General features: G+C 52.5%; 2 protein-coding genes across 5 annotated transcripts in view; one reads left to right on the forward strand and one right to left on the reverse strand.

Annotated features, from left to right (window-relative positions):
* Positions 1–50: 50 nt before the first annotated feature.
* On the forward strand, positions 51–2,491 carry KRTCAP3 (keratinocyte associated protein 3). Of its 4 annotated transcripts, none has more exons than XM_032391512.1 (7): positions 51–177; positions 322–506; positions 595–654; positions 826–1,032; positions 1,167–1,301; positions 1,408–1,520; positions 2,375–2,454. In XM_032391512.1, exons 1-6 carry the CDS (start codon positions 150–152, stop codon positions 1,513–1,515), a joined length of 723 nt encoding a protein of 240 aa, XP_032247403.1. In that variant the 5' UTR covers positions 51–149; the 3' UTR covers positions 1,516–1,520; positions 2,375–2,454. The 4 variants fall into 4 exon arrangements, with proteins under 4 accessions (XP_032247403.1, XP_032247402.1, XP_032247405.1 ...); XM_032391511.1 differs by lacking the exon at positions 2,375–2,454 and adding an exon at positions 1,641–1,714; XM_032391514.1 differs by lacking the exon at positions 1,408–1,520 and having other exon boundaries at positions 2,375–2,491.
* IFT172 (intraflagellar transport 172) overlaps positions 1,811–17,996 on the reverse strand; it is a 32,186-nt gene continuing 16,000 nt past the window's right edge. Inside the window, exons 17-48 of the mRNA XM_032391510.1 lie at positions 17,348–17,484; positions 17,073–17,180; positions 15,650–15,734; positions 15,256–15,348; positions 14,674–14,751; positions 14,199–14,447; positions 13,955–14,033; positions 13,656–13,776; positions 13,336–13,480; positions 12,748–12,837; positions 12,071–12,168; positions 11,792–11,927; positions 11,591–11,707; positions 11,131–11,273; positions 9,964–10,057; positions 9,787–9,851; positions 9,415–9,595; positions 9,048–9,157; positions 8,801–8,930; positions 6,034–6,132; positions 5,752–5,861; positions 5,560–5,623; positions 5,352–5,438; positions 4,941–5,057; positions 4,256–4,366; positions 3,959–4,078; positions 3,339–3,434; positions 3,062–3,121; positions 2,878–2,976; positions 2,402–2,555; positions 2,169–2,260; positions 1,811–1,958 (exon numbers count right to left, since the gene is read on the reverse strand). Of these exons, the coding sequence (XP_032247401.1) occupies positions 1,869–1,958; positions 2,169–2,260; positions 2,402–2,555; positions 2,878–2,976; positions 3,062–3,121; positions 3,339–3,434; positions 3,959–4,078; positions 4,256–4,366; positions 4,941–5,057; positions 5,352–5,438; positions 5,560–5,623; positions 5,752–5,861; positions 6,034–6,132; positions 8,801–8,930; positions 9,048–9,157; positions 9,415–9,595; positions 9,787–9,851; positions 9,964–10,057; positions 11,131–11,273; positions 11,591–11,707; positions 11,792–11,927; positions 12,071–12,168; positions 12,748–12,837; positions 13,336–13,480; positions 13,656–13,776; positions 13,955–14,033; positions 14,199–14,447; positions 14,674–14,751; positions 15,256–15,348; positions 15,650–15,734; positions 17,073–17,180; positions 17,348–17,484 (3,558 nt within the window). The 3' untranslated portion in view covers positions 1,811–1,868. The remainder of the gene's footprint in view (positions 1,959–2,168; positions 2,261–2,401; positions 2,556–2,877; positions 2,977–3,061; positions 3,122–3,338; positions 3,435–3,958; positions 4,079–4,255; positions 4,367–4,940; positions 5,058–5,351; positions 5,439–5,559; positions 5,624–5,751; positions 5,862–6,033; positions 6,133–8,800; positions 8,931–9,047; positions 9,158–9,414; positions 9,596–9,786; positions 9,852–9,963; positions 10,058–11,130; positions 11,274–11,590; positions 11,708–11,791; positions 11,928–12,070; positions 12,169–12,747; positions 12,838–13,335; positions 13,481–13,655; positions 13,777–13,954; positions 14,034–14,198; positions 14,448–14,673; positions 14,752–15,255; positions 15,349–15,649; positions 15,735–17,072; positions 17,181–17,347; positions 17,485–17,996) is intronic.

Raw genomic sequence — 17,996 nt, forward strand, 5'->3', positions numbered from 1 at the left:
CGCTAGGGGGCGCGGGCTCGGAGCTCCGCCCGGGGCGCGCGCGGGGCTGGGCCTTCAGGTGGCGAGCGGGAGGGGCTGGCCGGGAGAGCGAGGGCGGGGCCGGGGCCAGGTAGAGAGAGCTGCCGGGCGGCAGGGCGCGGAGGGCCGCGATGGCGTGCTGCCGCCTCTACAGATTCGGTAATTTCCGGCCCCGGGCTCGGTCCCTTCCGTCCGCCGGCCACCCGCCCCACAGCCCCTGGTTCACCGGCGGGGGCGGCGGCCACGGGGGGCCCTCCGGTTCCCTTCCCGGCTCAGGCCTGCCCTTCCCCCCGTGCTTTGCAGACGCGGCCCGCGGCCCCCGGCGGCTTATGCGCGTGGGCCTCGCGCTGATCCTGGTAGGCCATGTGAACCTGCTCCTGGGGGCCGTGCTGCACGGCACAGTCCTGCGACACGTGGCCAATCCCCGCGGCGCCGTCACCCCGGAGTACACCACGGCCAATGTCATCTCCGTGGGCTCGGGGCTGCTGGTGAGCGCGGCGGGGGGCGGGGCCGCGGGCGTGGGGGAGGGGAGGCGGGACGTAGAGCGGCGCGGGCTTCAGTCTTTGTGTATTCCAGAGTGTTTCCGTGGGACTTGTGGCCCTCTTGGCATCCAGGAACCTTCTGTGCCCACGACTGGTGAGAGGGGATTTCTGGAGCTTTAATGAGGCTTGGGGTCAGGGAAATGAGGACCCGATTCAGCTTCATCTTTAAGTGGGAGGAGGAGCCTCAGAGAAACCAAGGTGCCTTATAGTGGGAGACAGCAGCCGGCGCGCCCAGCCGCTCACCCTGATCTTCTGCCCCTGCCAGCACTGGGCCCTGCTGGTGGTAGCTCTGGTGAACCTGCTCTTGTCCGCCGCCTGCTCCCTGGGCCTCCTCCTTGCTGTGTCACTCACTGTGGCCAACGGTGGCCGCCGTCTGATTGCTGACTGTCATCCAGGACTGCTGAATCCTTTGCTACCGCTGGACCAGGGGCCTGGACGGGCTGACTGCCCATTTGACCCCACAAGAATCTATGTGAGTGCGTGCTCTTCTCAGCCTTTTTGCAGTCTCCAGGGCCTTGGCCCTGGCCCTTTCAACCACCCCTACTTGTCTACTTCCTGTCCTGCTCCTCTCAGTCCCCCCCTCCCCCTTTCCTCTTCACCTTGTAGGATACAGCCTTGGCTCTCTGGATCCCGTCTTTGCTCATGTCTGCAGCGGAGGCTGCCCTGTCTGGTTACTGCTGTGTGGCTGCACTCACCCTGCGTGGGGCTGGGCCCTGCAGGAAGGAAGGGCTTCAGGAGCAGGTAAGGAAGAGGAACAGGAAAGGCTCATTCAACACGGACTGGCTGTGTTGAAAAAGTGCTGAACTATAATTCGGGGCAGGAGTACTAACTCCATCCTCCCCTACAGCTAGAGGAACTGACAGAGCTTGAACTTCCTAAGTGTAAAAGACAGGAAAATGAGCAGCTACTGGATCAAAATCAAGAAATGCAGGCATCCCAGAAAAGCTGGGCTTAGGACAGGTAATATGTGAGAATTGGGGCCAGGGAAAGGGTGGAGGCAGGGAACCACTCTTAGAACTGGGTCAAGTCCTTTGCTGTGCTGCTTGCCCTCTGACCCAGGTTCTCCGTTCTGTGGAGCAGGTGCTGATCCAGAGGCTCAGTTCACAACGGTGACATAAACCCCGAGATGACGTAAACAGTTGTAATAAAAGAACTCTTTTCTTCTACTTGATGATGATTCCTTTTCCGGGGAAAAGGGCACTAGGCTGATGTTGGGGATGACTTTATTCAAAGAACACAGCAGTCTCCACTACCTACAAGACTTTAATGAGGGAGAGAATCCAGTAGTTCTTCCCCGAGCCCTGCCAGTTACTGAAAGGAAAAGCTGGTGCTGGGTAGCCCTCCACACCACTGACTAATGAATTTCAGCACATCCTGGCACACTGGACTGTGGGAAGTCTGTGGACAAACAGAAGAACAAGAGAGGAATGCATTAGTGCTAAGGAAAAGCATTCCTTCTCTAAAGAAAATCAACCCCATCTTGGTAGGGAGAGCAGAGTTCAGGGCCAGTACCTGCCTTCTTGACATTTCCACCACCCTTCTAGTAGTTTCTTATTTTCCTTCAGTGCTGCTCTCCCTGTCCCCACCCTCCAAGTCTCCCTCTCTAACCTTGATAGCCATAAGGAACTTATTCCAGTTGTCCTTGTTAGCTGCCTTCCCTGGCCGCTTAAATTCAATTTTGTTCCTCAGAATGGGGTATCCTGTGGGGAAAGAAAAAAAGATGAACTGGCATTTTAGGGGGAAAACCAAGAGCAATTTCGGAGTAAAATACTCTCTTGATCCTGCTGTTTTCCCTTCCTTTCCACCCACCACAGAACGTGGGTTGCTGTAGAGTTCTGTACCTGTAATGAGGCAGGGTAGTGCCCGAACTCCGGTGCTCGCTGCCACCAGGGAAGCTTCGTAGGCACCGCGCTCATCCCGAGGCAAAACCTGCTCCAGCCGCTGGTCCATTGAGACTGTGAGTACCCAGTCTCGAACCTCTTCCCTCTGAGCCTCCTGGGAAGGACAGAAGGAGCAGCAGCTTCACGCAGGGCAGGGCAAGTGGAAGGTGGTGAGTTGGGAGTCTTACTTAACTGTCGTCCTGTGCATCATCTTTTACCCATACAAAATCCTCCTTGGATGGGGTTCATGGTCACCACCTTAGTTTTCTTTTTTCTCTCCTTTTTCTTTCACTGAAGGAATAGCCCTTCCCAAGATGTTGCTAGCTGATGCCCGTTACAAAGGTTAGGAGGACCAACATAAAGTGATAAAGTGTCCTCCCTTCACAGCGCCCTCACACCGGTGAGGCCTTCCCTGTTCTCCAATCTCGTGCTCTTACCGGTACGTGCTGCTTGGCTGGGAGTGGCACCTCAAAGGGAATGTCTGTATCCTGAAAGTCAGAGTGGTCAAGGGCATCCAGAGTCCCTTCTTCGATTGCCTGCGGCAGAGTGGGCAGCCATGAGATAGACACAGCTTGTGACAGGCAAAACCTCCCACCCTCTGGGCACAACTTCTCTACCCACATCAGTCAGATCCAAAAAGCGGTTGAGGAAGATGAATGCCATGTTCTCCCAGCCAACTGCCTGCAACAGAGAAAAATTGCAAGTGGGGGTGAGCAGCTGGGATTTGGATGCTGCTTCTCCAGGATGCAGCGGAAAGAATCCAGGAAGACACAAGAAAACAATGTCCTCCATATCATCCGCCCCACACTCTGCTTTGCTCTACCTGAGTACACAGGATATTCTACCTCCCAAGTTTTGATGTCCCCATCTCCTCGGCCACACCCTTGTCCCAGCTCACCTTGGCAGCAACGCCTGCTTCATAGAAGGCCTTGTCTGCAGGCAGGAGCTGGGTGTGGCGTAAGAGCGAAACAGAAAGCCTGGCAGCCACAGTTTCCTACAGATTAAAGTCAAAGCATTATGATCCTGGCACTGTAGCGACTAAGCTACCAGACCAGTGATCTTATAACTAAAGCAGCCAGAGAACCAAAAAACCAGTAATACATATGAAATTGCTCTGGATCTCAAGTGGTTCTGGGTCTTTTTCATCTGCACAAGAGAACTAGGCCTAGATTATTTCTATCATTCAAGTACACACAATAAATTTACATTATGCTATCACGAATCAGCCAAACAAGTGTGTATGTTGTAAGAGATCAATACAGAAATTGTGGGATTTGAATGTTTAAGTATAATGAGGCTGGAGCTATGTGGGCAGAGTCCTAAGAAGGTCAGTGGAGGAGTCCAGGAAGAAAACCACCTCAGCGGGGGTTAAAGATTCGTCTAAACAGAAGAGAAGCTAGGAGAGAAGTGGACCAAGTTTGAGAATCCAGAACTTGAATTCATTCAACTTCATACATTGGAAGATGTGTCTGTGAGACTGAGTGCTTCCCCCCCGCCCCGCCCCCCGCCCAGTCTCACCAGCTGTTTGACACTCTGGGCAGCTGAGCGAGTGGCATAGTAATGAGCAATCAGCAGCATCGTCTCAAACTCCTCATGGGCTGGAGAGTTTGCCTCACTAGACTTCACCAGGTTTTCACACTAGAGCAGGAAGAGAGCACAGCCTGGGTCAGGGGTTGGAGGAGTGCCGGAGAGCTCATGGCCACCTGGACAAAGGTGCAGCCCATTTGAAGGTAAATGTTTATGTGCCTGAAAGAAGAGGGGGACAGGGACAGGTCGGGTAGCCTTGTAACTCTGTCATGGACCTGACTTCCTCACCAAGTTAAAGAGCACGTCCCGAAGATCAGCCCAGTTGTGATAGGCCTCAGCACTGTTGGTCCCAGGTGAGCTCACCATGTCCGTGAAGATCCTCTTGTAGATGTTGAAGTTCTAGGGGTAGTGGGGAAAGGAGAGCTGAGTGAGGAGGGGTAACTAGAAGAGAAAGTGCGTGTGGGGCCGAAGAGGATACAGGCTGTAAGCGTGCATGTGGAGGAGCTAGGGAACAATGATGGAGAAAGTGTTGATCGTTTTCAGGAAGAGAAAGAAGAGTAAGAAAATAACTTTCTTACAATTGGCAGTGTGCGTGTGGACAGATGTGTGAACGCGAATGCAGTCACACATTAATGGACTGATACTCCATTGAGCTGGGGTGCTCAGGTAGGAGAGCAGTGTTTAGTCTCTGAAGGAAGTTAGTAAGGCCCTAGAGGTGTGTGCAGAATTCATCTCTGAAAGACTTCCCTGTGTTAGCTAAGAGCACGGGGAGGTTGCTGGATGTACCCTCAAACGAGAAATCTTGAGTGGCTGTACATTTCAGAAGACGCTGGCGGGGGGGGGGGGAGGTCCCTGGGCATGACACTGTCTAAAAGAATCCTTTGAGAAGACAGTTGCCGAGGGAATGGGTGGTTCTTGAGGAGAAGGTAAGACTTTCCTTGGGGAACATTCACCCTGAGCAGCAGGCTGGTACCTGTGGGTTAGCAGGAGCTCCGTGCTGCACATACAGGGCTAGTGCCTGCCCGTAGCCACCCTCTCGGATCAGGTGAGTCGCATACAAAGCCACATACTTGTGCAGAATCTTGTAGTTCTGTCCCGGAGATGGAGGAAAAGCATGGGGAGGTTGGGATCAGTAAGACCAGGCAGAGAGGGTGGGGTGGTAACTTGAGGCCATGGATTTGTTTAGGAGGCAAAGACCTATGTAAGTCAGGCCCAGCTAGGCCTCTGACTCCAGTTTCAAAAAGGTGGAAGACTGACTCTCTGATGCTGGTTAGGGATCTTTGGGGTTGGGCTTTGGAGGAAGTAAGAGAGAAACAGCTCTGGGGCAAGGGGAGCCAAGGGAAAATGTCCAGAAGAGCTAGGGATGGGAGGAAGAGAGCAGTACCTGCTTGGTAGCCGTTTCAATGCACTTGTCCCACTGGCCCTGCTCCACATACAGGTCCAAAGCAGCCACCACATCCACACCCACCAGCTATGGATCAGTGGAAAAGACAGAATTAAGAGGACAGACATGACATGAGCGGGGAGAGGAAGGAGAAAATCCCTTGAGCCTCCATGTGTTTGGCCTCTTGCTAACTCTCTGCAAGTCTCACCGAGTCCACTTTGCCCTGGTTCTTGAGGAACTCTTTATAATGCTGGTCCACGTAGTCTTCATACCTGTGAAGATGTGCAGAGATCTAATACTACACGGTCCTGGGATGCACACGCTTCCCATGAGAACTTCTTCCTCCTCCTTACAAAAGGAAGTAAGAGAACTTCCTGGAGAGAAGGGGTCAGCAGCTTACCGGGGATCTAACTCCTTGGCCACGCGCTTAGCCTTGTTCCACTCCTCACCCTCAATGAAAGCATCGATCGCTTCCTTGATTAGGTCCAGGTTCAGGTAGAGCTCTGCGGCCTGCACAGTGGGGGAATCAGAGCCTGGAGACCATCTCCTCCATTTCCACAGAACTGACTGCAGGTCACACCTGCCAAGAGGCCCACCCCATATGCCCTCCTGGGTGTAGATGGCACCGGAATTCCACCCTCTCCGTGAATCTATTTCTTTTCTGTCCCAGTACCCTACTTACTGCACTGTGCTTTCCAATTCCAATCAGCTGGGGTCCCACAGCCCGAACTACTTCCAGACTGCGTTGGGGAGGCAGAAACTTGATGGCGAGTTCAGCTGCCTGAGGGGTGGAACAGATGACAACGGGTAGGAGAGACAAATACCACTGCACGTCCTCAGCCTGGTCTGTTTTTTTCCCTTCAGTTGCCAACTTCCTGTCTTGCACTCTCCATCACCTTCTACCCTCCTGGGCAAGGCCTGCCTCACGGTCCCTCAGAGCCTTGAAATGACCATCCGCAGATCTATTTGTTCCTCTCAGCTCCTCTGTCAGACACTCTATGCTGTCTGAGGTCACTGCGTTTGGTCCTGCCCCCCTTGGACAAACTGGTTTCTCAAGTTCTTTGTCACAAACAGAATCTTGGTAGTGTGGTGTAGAGAAAGAAGGCATTCTGCAGCTATTTGTGCTGGGCTTTTCTGTGCCTGTTTCTTCACCTGTAAGAGTGACGGTTGGTCTAGATTTGTACCATCAGAATAGAAGCCACTAGTCACACGCGGCTAGTCCCAAATGAGATATGCTATCAGTTTATTTATTTATTTATTTTTAAAGAGTTTATTTATTTATGTGACAGAGAGAGACAGCGAGAGAGGGAACGCAAGCAGGGGGAGTGGGAGAGGGAGAAGCAGGCTTCCCGCTGAGCAGAGAGCCTGATGCGGGGCTTGATCCCAGGACACTGGGACCATGACCCGAGCTGAAGGCAGACGCCCAACGACTGAGCCACTTAGGCGCCCCGATGTGCTATCAGTTTAAATACACCCTGGGTTTCACAGATTTAGTACGAAAGAAGGAATGTAAAATATCTCAATAAATTGAGAAATAAGTAGTATCAATAATATCATCAATCAATAAGGGGCGCCTGGGTGGCTTGGTCAGTTAAGCGTCTGCCTTCGGCTCAGGTCATGATCCCAGGGGCCTGGGATCTAGCCTGGAGTCAGTGCTCAGTGGGGAATCTACTTCTCCCACTTCCTCTGTGTTTCCCCTCCCCTCTGCTTGTGAGTGCATGCGCACACGCTCTCTTACTCTTAAATAAATAAAATCTTCAAAAAAAAATCAACCAGGGGCGCCTGGGTGGCTCAGTCGTTGGGCGTCTGCCTTCAGCTCAGGTCATGATCCCGGGGTCCTGGGATAGAGCCCCGCATCGGGCTCCTTCCTCCACGGGAGGCCTGCTTCTCCCTCTCCCACTCCCCCTGCTTGTGTTGCCTCTCTCGCTATGTCTCTGTCAAAAAAAAAAAAAAAATCAACCAAGAAAATATTGATTATATGTTGAAATGAGTTTAGATATATTTGATTAGGTAAAATATAATTATTTTCTTGTATTTCTTTTTACTTATTTGAATGCAGCTACTAGGAAATTTTAAACTTTCATGTATGACTTACCTTTGTGACTTGCATTGTATTTCTTTTGGACAGTGCTGGTCTAGATGACCTTGGAGATACCTTCCAACCCTAAAACTCAGTAATTCTACAAACCTGAGCATTCTATAAGTTTACTCTTTCCACTGTGATGTTGACATCCTCATCAAATTTTAATTTCCACATACATGGTCTGTTTTAGCTACAGTCTATGTGCTAAATCCTCCTGGTCTCTTCCCCACCTATTCTTGCCTCATTTTCTTTACCTGCTAAACCCTTCAAAGCTTCAAGTGTCCCATCTGGGAAGTTGACTAATCTCAAGAAGGTATAGTCATGTACAGATGCCAAAAGACAATGCTCCAGAGTAAAACATAGCAGATGCTTCATAAACACTTGCTGACTAAATTTGCTAAATTTGCATAACCATCAGTCCTTCTTTCTACTTCCCCCCCCCCCCCCCCCCCCAACTACTAGGGGCTATTCAATTACAAGGCCTCTGAAACCCGAGGGGAATTCTGCCGGGTCATCACTGCACCAACATTTTACTTAGGGAGCTGATCAATCTCACCCCCTTGACAACTCCTAATACCATATTTCTCTGAATCAAAGATGCCTCATTTATTTTTTGTTTTAGAGAGAGAGCACGAGTGGGGAGGGGCAGAGGGAGAAGGAGAGAGAATCTCAAGCAGATTCCACGCCCAGCGCAGAGCCCAATGCAGAACTAGATCTCACAACCCTGAGATCACGACCTGAGCCGAAATCAAGAGTCAGGCACTTAACCGACTGAGCCACCCAGGTGCCGTAGATACCTCATTTAAAACTTCACATGCAACCCAATTTCTAAGATAGTAAAATGTGATTATATATTTGCTTAGGAATTGATGAAACATACTGGCTTAGCTTAATCTGCTAGATGCTTCTTTTCAGGAGCTCCTGTATAGAGGAGGAGCCTCTTGCTTTCTTCATGGCCTCCATCTGGCCCCAGCTCTGGGCTCGGATTTGCCCTTCCAGCTCTGGTCCTAGGCCAACCTTCTCCCTCAAGCCTCCCTGACCCCTCCAGCCCATAGAGGGCTTCTCTGAACTCCACCTTCCCTGAACTCCACCTCAAATCACATCCTTTAGTTTTCACTGAGATACACAATTAGTTGAGCCACGTTGGTCTAACTTCCCCCAATTTCTGGCTGTTAGGGTTCTGCCTTACAGCCCCTCTTATAGCCTTCAGAGGTTCTGGCTCTCGCATCTAGCAAGCACTCAGCAGATACCTGCTGCCTGAGTGAAAACAAGAGGCACAAGAGGAAAGAGGAATGTCTGAAGAGGGACGCTGGGTGTGAGGGCGGTCCGGGAAGCGGAGGGCCAGGAAGGGTGTAGCAGGCCTCACCTTCATCCAGCACTTTTCCACCAGGCTGCTGCTGCCTGAGTCCCGCACCTTGAGGTAGCAGTCGACTGCACGGCTATACTCTCCAGCCTGCTCCCACTGTCGAGCTTGGTCCACTAGCCCCTCCATGCCCCTGAGGAGATGAGAGTACACGTGACCAGGAACAGGATGGGCAGCGCGGCCTACCCTGTGTATACCTTGTGAGCCACCCTCCAGCCCTGCCGACACTTGCTGCCTCCTGGCTTCATACCTGGCCCCCTTCTTGGTGGCTTCCCGCTCATACTCTTCCTGCAGAGCCTCCAGCTGGCCCGGCATGTAGTCCTTGCAGATCCGCAGGGCATCACTCCACAGTCCAGCCTCCTGCTCAGATTTCCAGCGATCAGGAAGGCAGAGGCAGGCATGACAGCTTCCCACTGCCACACAGGTGCTATGTACTATGGGCCACTGATCGCTAGGTCCTTGGACCGCTCTTCTCCTTCTTGTCTCCTTCCCTCCACCCCCGCCCCCCCAATGCTCACTCCCTGGATCTTTCCCAGTAGCCGGGGGGTTAGTGTAGTGCTCTGTGGGATCTCATACCCTCTCACCCTCCCCTCATGGCCCTGAATCTGGTGCCCTACCTTATAATAATTGAGGGCCAGGCCCGGTCTCTGGGCCCGAAGCAGCAGTCCTTCTGCTTTCTGAAAGTCCTTCTCCTCCAAGGCCCCCCGGGCCTGCCCCATAAGCACCTCGGCGACGCTGTCAGGATCGTGGGCCTCGGCCACACGCTGAGCTGCCTCCCAATCCTGGTTATGGACAAACCTGCTCCCAGATGAGGACACAGGAGAGGCTAAGTACAGGACTGAAGCCTCAACAGTGGGAGGCAAACAGCCATGTCACTGAGGGGGTAGGAAATTTATTGGTACTAGGTGCAGATGGAGGTGAAGGTGACAATGCCAGGTCCTGGGGCTGCACTTGGGAGGGCAGGAGTAAGGAATTTATGGGTAACTCACATGAGGACTGCTTCCTTGGGTTTACCAGCCCTGATGAATTCAGCTTCAGCCTCTTCAAATTTACCCTATAGGGACAAAAGGGCAGCCGCACATGATAAGAAGCAGATTGCCATCATGGCAGCCATGAGACAGGAGGAGGTCAAGGTCAAAAGCAATGGAGAAGGATCATATCCATACCTCATCCTCCAGGTACATAGCATATCGGAGATGTATCTCAGGGGTTTTGTGCTTGAGGGCCAGCCGAGAGAGTTCAAAAGCAAATTCAAATGAACTAAAATGGAAGGTGTAGATAAGGTTTGCCTACTCAGTACTTTAATTTTATAAGACAAGAGGAGAAACAGGGCAAGAGAAAACAGAAAGGGCAATGATGGGGGGAGGAAAAAGGACAGATTAAGAAGACAATCCATGGGGCGCCTAGGTGGCTCAGTTGTTAAGCATCTGCCTTCGGCTCAGGTCATGATCCCAGAGTCCTGGGATCAAGCCCCACATCGGGCTCCCTGCTCGGCGGGAAGCCTGCTTCTCCCTCTCCCACTCCCCCTGCTTGTGTTCTCTCTCTGTCTCTCTGTGTCAAATAAATAAATAAAATCTTAAAAAAAAAAATAAGACAATCCGTATGAAGTGACACAGAAGCACACAGACACATAAAGGAAGACGTGGATCAGGGGACACTTGGAAAAGCCTGTGCTTCCTGTGACCAGTGGACATGAAGGAGTGGGATGGGCACGAGGCAGGGGACCATGGTGAGCCTCACAGCACTACTCTGCCTGGGGAGCAAGGGTGCCTGGTTCTCCACCACCTCCTCCTGAGCCACATCTACACTAGCAGAAAAAAAGGGTCTCTCAAAAACAGTAAGACTACCCTCAGCAATCTGACTCGATGCAGGATTATTACTGGTCTTTGTAACATTTGCTGAAGAAAAGCTCTTTTTGCATTTAACAGAATCACACTTCCATTACTCAAAAGTAACCTACTGGCTCAGTGCACCTTAGCTTTAAAAGCTGTCCTCTCTGGGGCACCTGGCCGGCTCAGTCGGGAGAATGAGTGACTCTTGATCTTGGGGTTGTGAGTTCAAGCTGCACCCTGGGCGTAGTGATTACTTAAAAAGAAGAAAAAAAAATGCTCTCTTTCCATCATCTCCTTAGAACAGTTACAGATTAAACACTGTTCTGAGCCCCCGGGGGCAGACTACTGATTCATTCTTGCCTCTCCATCAAGTTCTTCCAAGGATTTCTTCACTCTTGCCTCAGTTTTTAGAAACGCTTCTTAGCTATACAGCAATTTTTCTTGTCTATCTAGAGGCTCTGTCTGGAATGGGGCCCGTGGAGAGAAGCCTCAGGGCCTCACCAGTTGTCAGCGGCGTGGTCAATGGCAGCTTCCAGGAGTCCCAGCTTATTAAGCAGTCTAACTGCAGACTCTCCTCCCAGGCTCTTTGCCCACAGATAGGCCACATGTTTGTGGGCAGTAGCTCCTCCGTGAGCCTTGGCCACCTGTGAAGCAAAGCCATTTGGCAATCCTTCCACGCAGGGCCACATGGCTGCTCCCTCCTCCCCTGGGACCTGACTTCAGCTTTGACAAGGGTCAGGTCCTTCTACTAGAACAGGGAGATGGCTAAGTTTCGGGGTCTACTAACCTGCTGAGGGTCCAAGGATGGACTTCAGGTAGTCCACAGACCCTTCATACCGTACGTAAAATTTTGCCTATCGGTGTGGACATTTTTCAAAGATACCGCAACCAGTTCAGAATGAGTCACTTGACAGTGGGAAAGAGGGACGGACGTATCCCCAGTGTGACCTGGGCTCCTTACCCGGTAGGCCTCCTCCCAAAGCCCACTGGACCGGTACATGTTCACCGTCGCCTTCCACTCCTGAGCCTCGAGGTAGTGATACTCAGCCTCCTGCAGTCGGCCTTCAGCCTCCAGCTCCTGGGGAAAGGAGGGTCAGGATGGAGCGAGGTGGACACGGAGCCTGTTTGGAGAAGAGACGGCCGAGACAGAAGAAGGGCTCACCTTGCCCAGGTGCAGGTGTGTGTCACTGAGGAGATCTGGGTGGTGCTTCCCTACCAGGCGGATCATATCATCATACAGCTTGTGCTTTTTGAACATGGTGATGGCGAGATCAGGCTCTTCCACTGTCACGTAGAGCCTGGGGAGGGGAGATACACCCGGGGTCTCCTAGACCCAGATTCCTGCCACTACAGTCATTCCTAAGAGATCCCTCAGCGCCATCCCTGCCTGCAGCCCTGACGCCCCATCGCCCTCCACACCTCCTCCGGGGCCGCGGCTCACCTTTCCGCCTCACGGTACTTGCCCTGCTTCTCCAGCTCCTGAGCCTGGGTGATGTACAGCACCGACACAGCTTCCGGCCTCATGCACTTCGCGGCCAGCTGTGCAGACACACAGAGCCTGAGTATCTCGGGCGCCGGTTTCCAAGGGAAGCAGAGGGAAATGCGGAGCGGCCAGGGAAGCGGGGCTTGGGGGGCTGCCTGTTTTTTCAGCAACTCTGAACTCTCCCAACAACCATAGGAGTTTGCATATGCTGCTTTCCTGGTCAGTCCAGGGAATTCCAAGTCCATACGGAGCAAAGTCAGGACTATATTCCGCTCAGGCAGGAAGGCCAGAGGTGCCCTGTGCTGGGGCACCCGTTCCCGCTCCCACTGTACCCACCGGGTTCTGGGTGCAGGCGTGGAACGAAGTTGCCACTGTGACTAGAGCTTGGGGAGGGGTATTTGGGACTCCCCAGCTCCCAAACCCTTCTGCTCGCTTCGGGATTACAGGTTTGGGAACAAGGGCCTCTTCATCCTTGCCTCTCCCTGTGGCTAGGGATCAAAGTTCTCCAGACTTTATTTTGGTACTCCTTCTCGGCTTTCACGGAACCGGGTGAAGGGGGGAGATCAGAGCCCAGGGAAAGTGGCAACACCCCCAGAGAGGTGGAATTCTCTGAGGAATTCCACCCCGCTCTTTACCTTGTGGGCTTGCTCCCAGCGGCCAGCCTGAGTGTACATGTCTATTGCATCTTTTGTCCGGTCTCCCTTAATGTAGAGCTCCTCAGCAATCTGTGGTTGAGAGAGGCAGATACAGAAGGCCAAGAGCAAGAGAGTTAAAGCGGCCTGCAGGGGGAAGAGCAAACCTCAGCCGGGATGGAGGAGAGCCAGGGAGACTGTTGGTCTACAACAGAGAAGAAAAGAGGGCTATGGTGTCTCACACCTTCCACTGTTTTGGAAAAAAACAAACAAAACACCAGAATGGGGACAATACAATGGCAGTTTAAAAGGACCTTGCATTTCTGCAACACAAGGCAATTCTCTGTTGGAACTCTGACGGAGTTACATAGGAAGAGAGCTGGAGACTGGCTTCATAGATCTGGGAGAGGGGTCTGTGTCACGCTGGAATGAAATAAGGGGAGCAAGCTGCTTTCTTCTCACTCCGGATGGCTGGTGCTGCTGGGCCCCAGAAAGAAGGATTTGGTGAGGGGGCCCCCCAATCCCTGCTCTGGGTTCTCCTCGTTAGCCTGTACTGCGTTGCTTCTGGCTCCAGGAAGGGACTCTCCTCACCTCATACTCCTGCAGAGCTGCATAGTGCTGGGCCACGCGGGGGTAGTATTTGGACGCAGTGCTCTGGTCCTGGAGATCTAATATATAAATGGCTTTCTTCCACTGACGGGCGCCCAGGGCAGCGTCCACCGCCTTAATGGAGCACCTGGCATAGTTGGGAAAGGCATCCGTGTGTGTGCACAAGAGGGAGGGAGACAGAGGCAGGGACACACCTCACGCCTACTCCAACCTGCATTTTGCCATCTCTGTTGTAGGCCTTGGTGCCCTTACTTGCCCCATTACCTTGGACCTCATGCCCAATCTCCTTTGCACCCCTCTACCTGGCTTCAATGTAGTGATTAATGGCTGCATCGAGCTGCTTCTGCTGCACCAGATGATCCCCCCACGCCTCTTCCAGTCTCACCACTTCCACTGGGAATGCCAGTCGAGCCAGCTCCACCGCTGCCAGGGACAGAGAAGGCACTCAGCTAAGACTTCCAGGGATGGGACTCAGGAAAAGTAAGACAGGGAAACGGGGTGTGGAAAACAGGTGAGAAGTGGAGGAATGGAGAACTGAGCTGGTCAACCCGAAGAGATGCACAAACAGGTGCAGGGAAGGCTGGGCTGTCGGTGATAGTACCTTTCATGAACGCACTGCCTTTACGGTAGCACTCCAGGGCCCGCTGTGGGTTTCGAATCTTCTCAAAGAGATCACCTGCCTGTTGACACATAGCACGTGACTACAACGATAGCCCTGCTGCACAAAGAATCGAGGATCAGCCCAGCCACTGGTCCTGGGGGGGCCATGCACTCCATGCCTCCTCTAAGTAGGAGGGGGCACTGAGTCCTGGCGATGAGGGACAGGAGTGGGAAGCCAGGCCTACCCTTTCATACAGCTCCCCCTTGATAAGGGCTGCAGTGATGTGTTCTACCAGCTCGGTGTCGGCCAGCAGTTCTTCCCGGGCCAGCACCAGTCGAGCAGCTTTGGCAGGGAGCCCAGCTTTGAGGTAGAGGCTGATGGCTGCTAGGCCATCCCCCTGGCTCTCCTGCAGTTCACCGGCTCGCTCCTCTTGCTGTGTGTCCATCAGCCACTGGTAGTAACCCCGGCGCAGCTTCTCCAGGGCCGGGTGCCCCTGGACACACAATAGAGGCAAGAGAAGTCACATCCCTCCTTCCTGCCCTGCTGCTTCCCAAGCTTCTCCAATCCCACTGTAACAATGGAAAGCCTCCCGGTCTCCAACGTCCTAACTCCCAGCCCCAACCCTGTTCCAGTTCCTATAGCCTCCTTGGTAAGAGGAGGCTTCTGATATTGGTGGAACCGAGCTGTGAGCACCGTGGAGAAGACAGAACTGGTAGTACCTTGGCCTGAGCCACTGCGATACACTCATCCCAACGGTGCAGCTCCTGGTACATGTCCATGGCCTCCTCAACGGCATTCTAGGGGAACCCGGGCAGGGGAAAGAGGGACACCAAGAAGATACAGGAGGATCAGGAATCAGCAGGCTGTCCTCAGCCTCGCTACGATGCCAGCCCATGTGGCCTGAAAGCCTCACCCTTTACTTACACACAAGCAGTGGTGGATTTATTATGAAAGTAGAAGCAGCTTAAGCCTCAGGGCACCTTATCTGCATAGGCCCCTTCCAAGGCATTTTTTCTTAAAGAGGGCTCCTCAAATTGTATAAGCTTCAGGCCCCACAAACCCGGATCTGCCTATGTGTGCAAGAAGCGCCAGGACAGGCAGCAGTACGGGGGAGGCAGCAGATAATTTATGAAAGAAGCACATAACCGTAAGGACTAATGCAGAAGGGCAAGTAAGGAGTGCCGTTAACTGCATAAACCTTTCCAAGTGCTCTCTCCCAGTACTCTTTCCTCCCCTCAGTTTGCCTCACTGCCCCTCCCGCCCTGCTCCCCTCTTCAATCTGGTCCCTCTGCTCCCATCACCTGTTCCAAGAAGATCATTTCAGCCAGCTTGTAGTTCTTCTCCAGCATGGCTAGGCGTGCTCGGACCTGGTAAAAGTCTGTTCCTTCTCCACCCTGTGGGGAGGAAGAAGGTTTTGGTTATCTGTCGGTGCTGCAGGAGCCATTCTGTCTGGGTGAGCTTCGACAGGAAGGCCACAGAGACGAGGAAGCTAAAAGACTGGAAAGCTGAAAACCTTCATGGGGCTTAGAGGATGAGGTCTGGCAAGCAATTCCAGAGTGGTCTGACTTGAGGATGGAGGTGGGGTGGGCAGAATATAGCACACGAGCCATGGCTGGAGAGCCAGGGATCATGGGACAGAGCGTGAAGAGAAACCTCAGCTTGAGAGACTGAATAATTCAGGAAGATAATACTTGCATATTCCCGAGACACTTGATCTGCAATCTCATTGGTTTCATGCAGGAATCGAGCTTTTGCTACATGGCCCAAAGCAGAAAAGCACCTAGAGTATGGAAGCAATCATAGTAACAGCAGTATTACCATAGGATCATCGTGAATTCGTTGGCTCAGCAGATATATACTGAGCATCGATTATGTGCCAGGCACTGTTTTTGCCACTAGAGACACAAGGGGATAAGACAGATGAGGGCCTTGCTCTCAGGGGACTTACTTTCTAGTGGAAACAAATAATTAGTAAGCAAACAAAGATATTTCAGAGAATGAAAAGTAAAATAAAATAGTGTGATAGTACATACAGACAGTAATGGAGGGGATTAGTTAAGTTGGTAGTCAGAGAACGCCTATCTGAGGAGCTGACATTTGAGCCAAGACCTAAATACAAGAAAAAGTCAGTTCCACAAGATGGGAAAAAATTATTCCAGGCAGAGGGAATACCGCATGTAAGGTGCCAGGGCAGGAGGGAGTTTGAGATGCTCAAAGGGCCCAAAGGATGCCAGTGTGGCTGGAGACATGGGCAAGTAGGTACCTGGTATATGAAGGAAGCAGAGGCCAAATATCATAGGGCCTTAGGACATGGCAAAGACTATGGATCTTATACTAAGGAGAACAGTAAGCTACTGGAAGGTTCTGAGCAAAAAAGTGACAAACTAATTTATGGTTTAAAAAATGATCTCAGCCATTATGGGATGAATGGACGGTAGGGTGTAAGAACAGTATGAGTGAGACTAAGAGGCTTCTGGGACACTGCAGGTAGAGGTGTGGTCTGTTCTAGGGTGGAGACAGTAGGGCTGGGCAGTAAGGGCTTCAGGACATGTGCTGAAGACGCTGGGTCAGGGCCCTAGGACGAGCGGGTCATCTAGCTCTGGGGGCATGGGAAAGGAGGGAGCTGAGGACTCCTGGCAAAACAGCAGCAGTTGACGTTCACTGAGCACTTAGAATCTCCCACTTTCTTCACTGCCCCCACAGTTCCTCTTGACCGCCCTAGGAGGTAAATTCTATTATTACTCCCACTTTACGGAAGGGAAATCGAGAAACCCCAAGGCTTGGAAAGGTTCACTTAACCTACGGTTATACAAGCTGGTAAATGGAGCCAAGATAACTCAGAGAGTCTGGAGTCCCGAGTTTGTCCTACTAACTATACTCCTATACCACATTCGGAAATACACAACACACGGATTGGGGGGTATGGGTGTTAAAACTCTGAGGGGCACCTACTTACAAGAAAGGGAAGCAAAAACGAGAACTCTTATAACCTGGGATGGAAGAACGTTTGGAAGGGTTCTAAGACATCTGTTGGCACGGGAGGGGAGCGGTGCCTTAGGACTGGGAGGAGCGGCTGTCCTTCCTAGCTGCCCGGCACCTCAGTTCTGGTCTGCCTCACCTCTCGGCGATGTGGAGCTGCCGTGCCTCGAGCGCCAGCCTGCTCAAGGTTTTCCACATTGCCTCTGTTTCTGGGGTCATTTCCAGAGTCTCCAAGAAGGCTGTGGCCCTGAAGAGAGAAGGAAGGAAAGCAGGAGTCCGGGGTCAGCAGGACGCGGAGGAATACTGGTGATGCGGCCGGGGGCGACGTGGCCAGTGGTCCGGCCCCTCCGAGGTCCTCCCGCCTCAGAACCGGACTCTCCCACCACCTCCCGGGGTATCAGCCCAGCCTCTCACCGGCTGTAGTTGCCGTCATCAATGGCTGTTCCAAACTCGATCAGGCCCTCGTCCAGCGTGTAGGCAACCGTAGTCACACCTTCGGTCACCATCACCTCGGTCTTCCCCCCGCCCCGCTCCAGACCTACCACATCGCCCTGTAAAATTTCAATCCCCACCCCCCGAATTCCAGGTTAGTGTTTCCATTGACTCCATTGCAGAACAGACCCACCCTTACCCAACCCTAGCGCTCACACACCGGGGGAATTACAGCGGCCCTTGGTTGCCTAACATTTAGTTTCTTTCAAGCAGGTATGAATTCCTTCGCTATGCTAATGCCCTCGGGTTAAAGTACACTCAGAGCTGTGCCGCACTAATGCCTGGAGGTAAAGTGACAATGTGTGCATCCACTTCTTCCTGCTTGAGTCCTCCTGTTAAATACAACTTCCACCTGGGACGTACTTTTTAATGCATTCGTTGCTGAGTTCACCTGAAGAAATCACTAGGCATGCTTCCTAGTAGGAAGGAAGGAAGGAAAGACGGAGGGAAGGAAGGGAGGGAGGGAGGGAGGGAGGAAGGAAGGAAGGAAGGAAGGAAGGAAGGAAGGAAGCTAAAACCTGAGCAGGAAAAAAACAGGAGAGCAAGCGGAAAGGGTACATTTCCCTGATGG

Source organism: Phoca vitulina, unplaced genomic scaffold (genome assembly GCF_004348235.1).
Source record: "Phoca vitulina isolate PV1807 unplaced genomic scaffold, GSC_HSeal_1.0 scaffold63, whole genome shotgun sequence".
NCBI classification, from domain to species: Eukaryota; Metazoa; Chordata; class Mammalia; order Carnivora; family Phocidae; genus Phoca; species Phoca vitulina.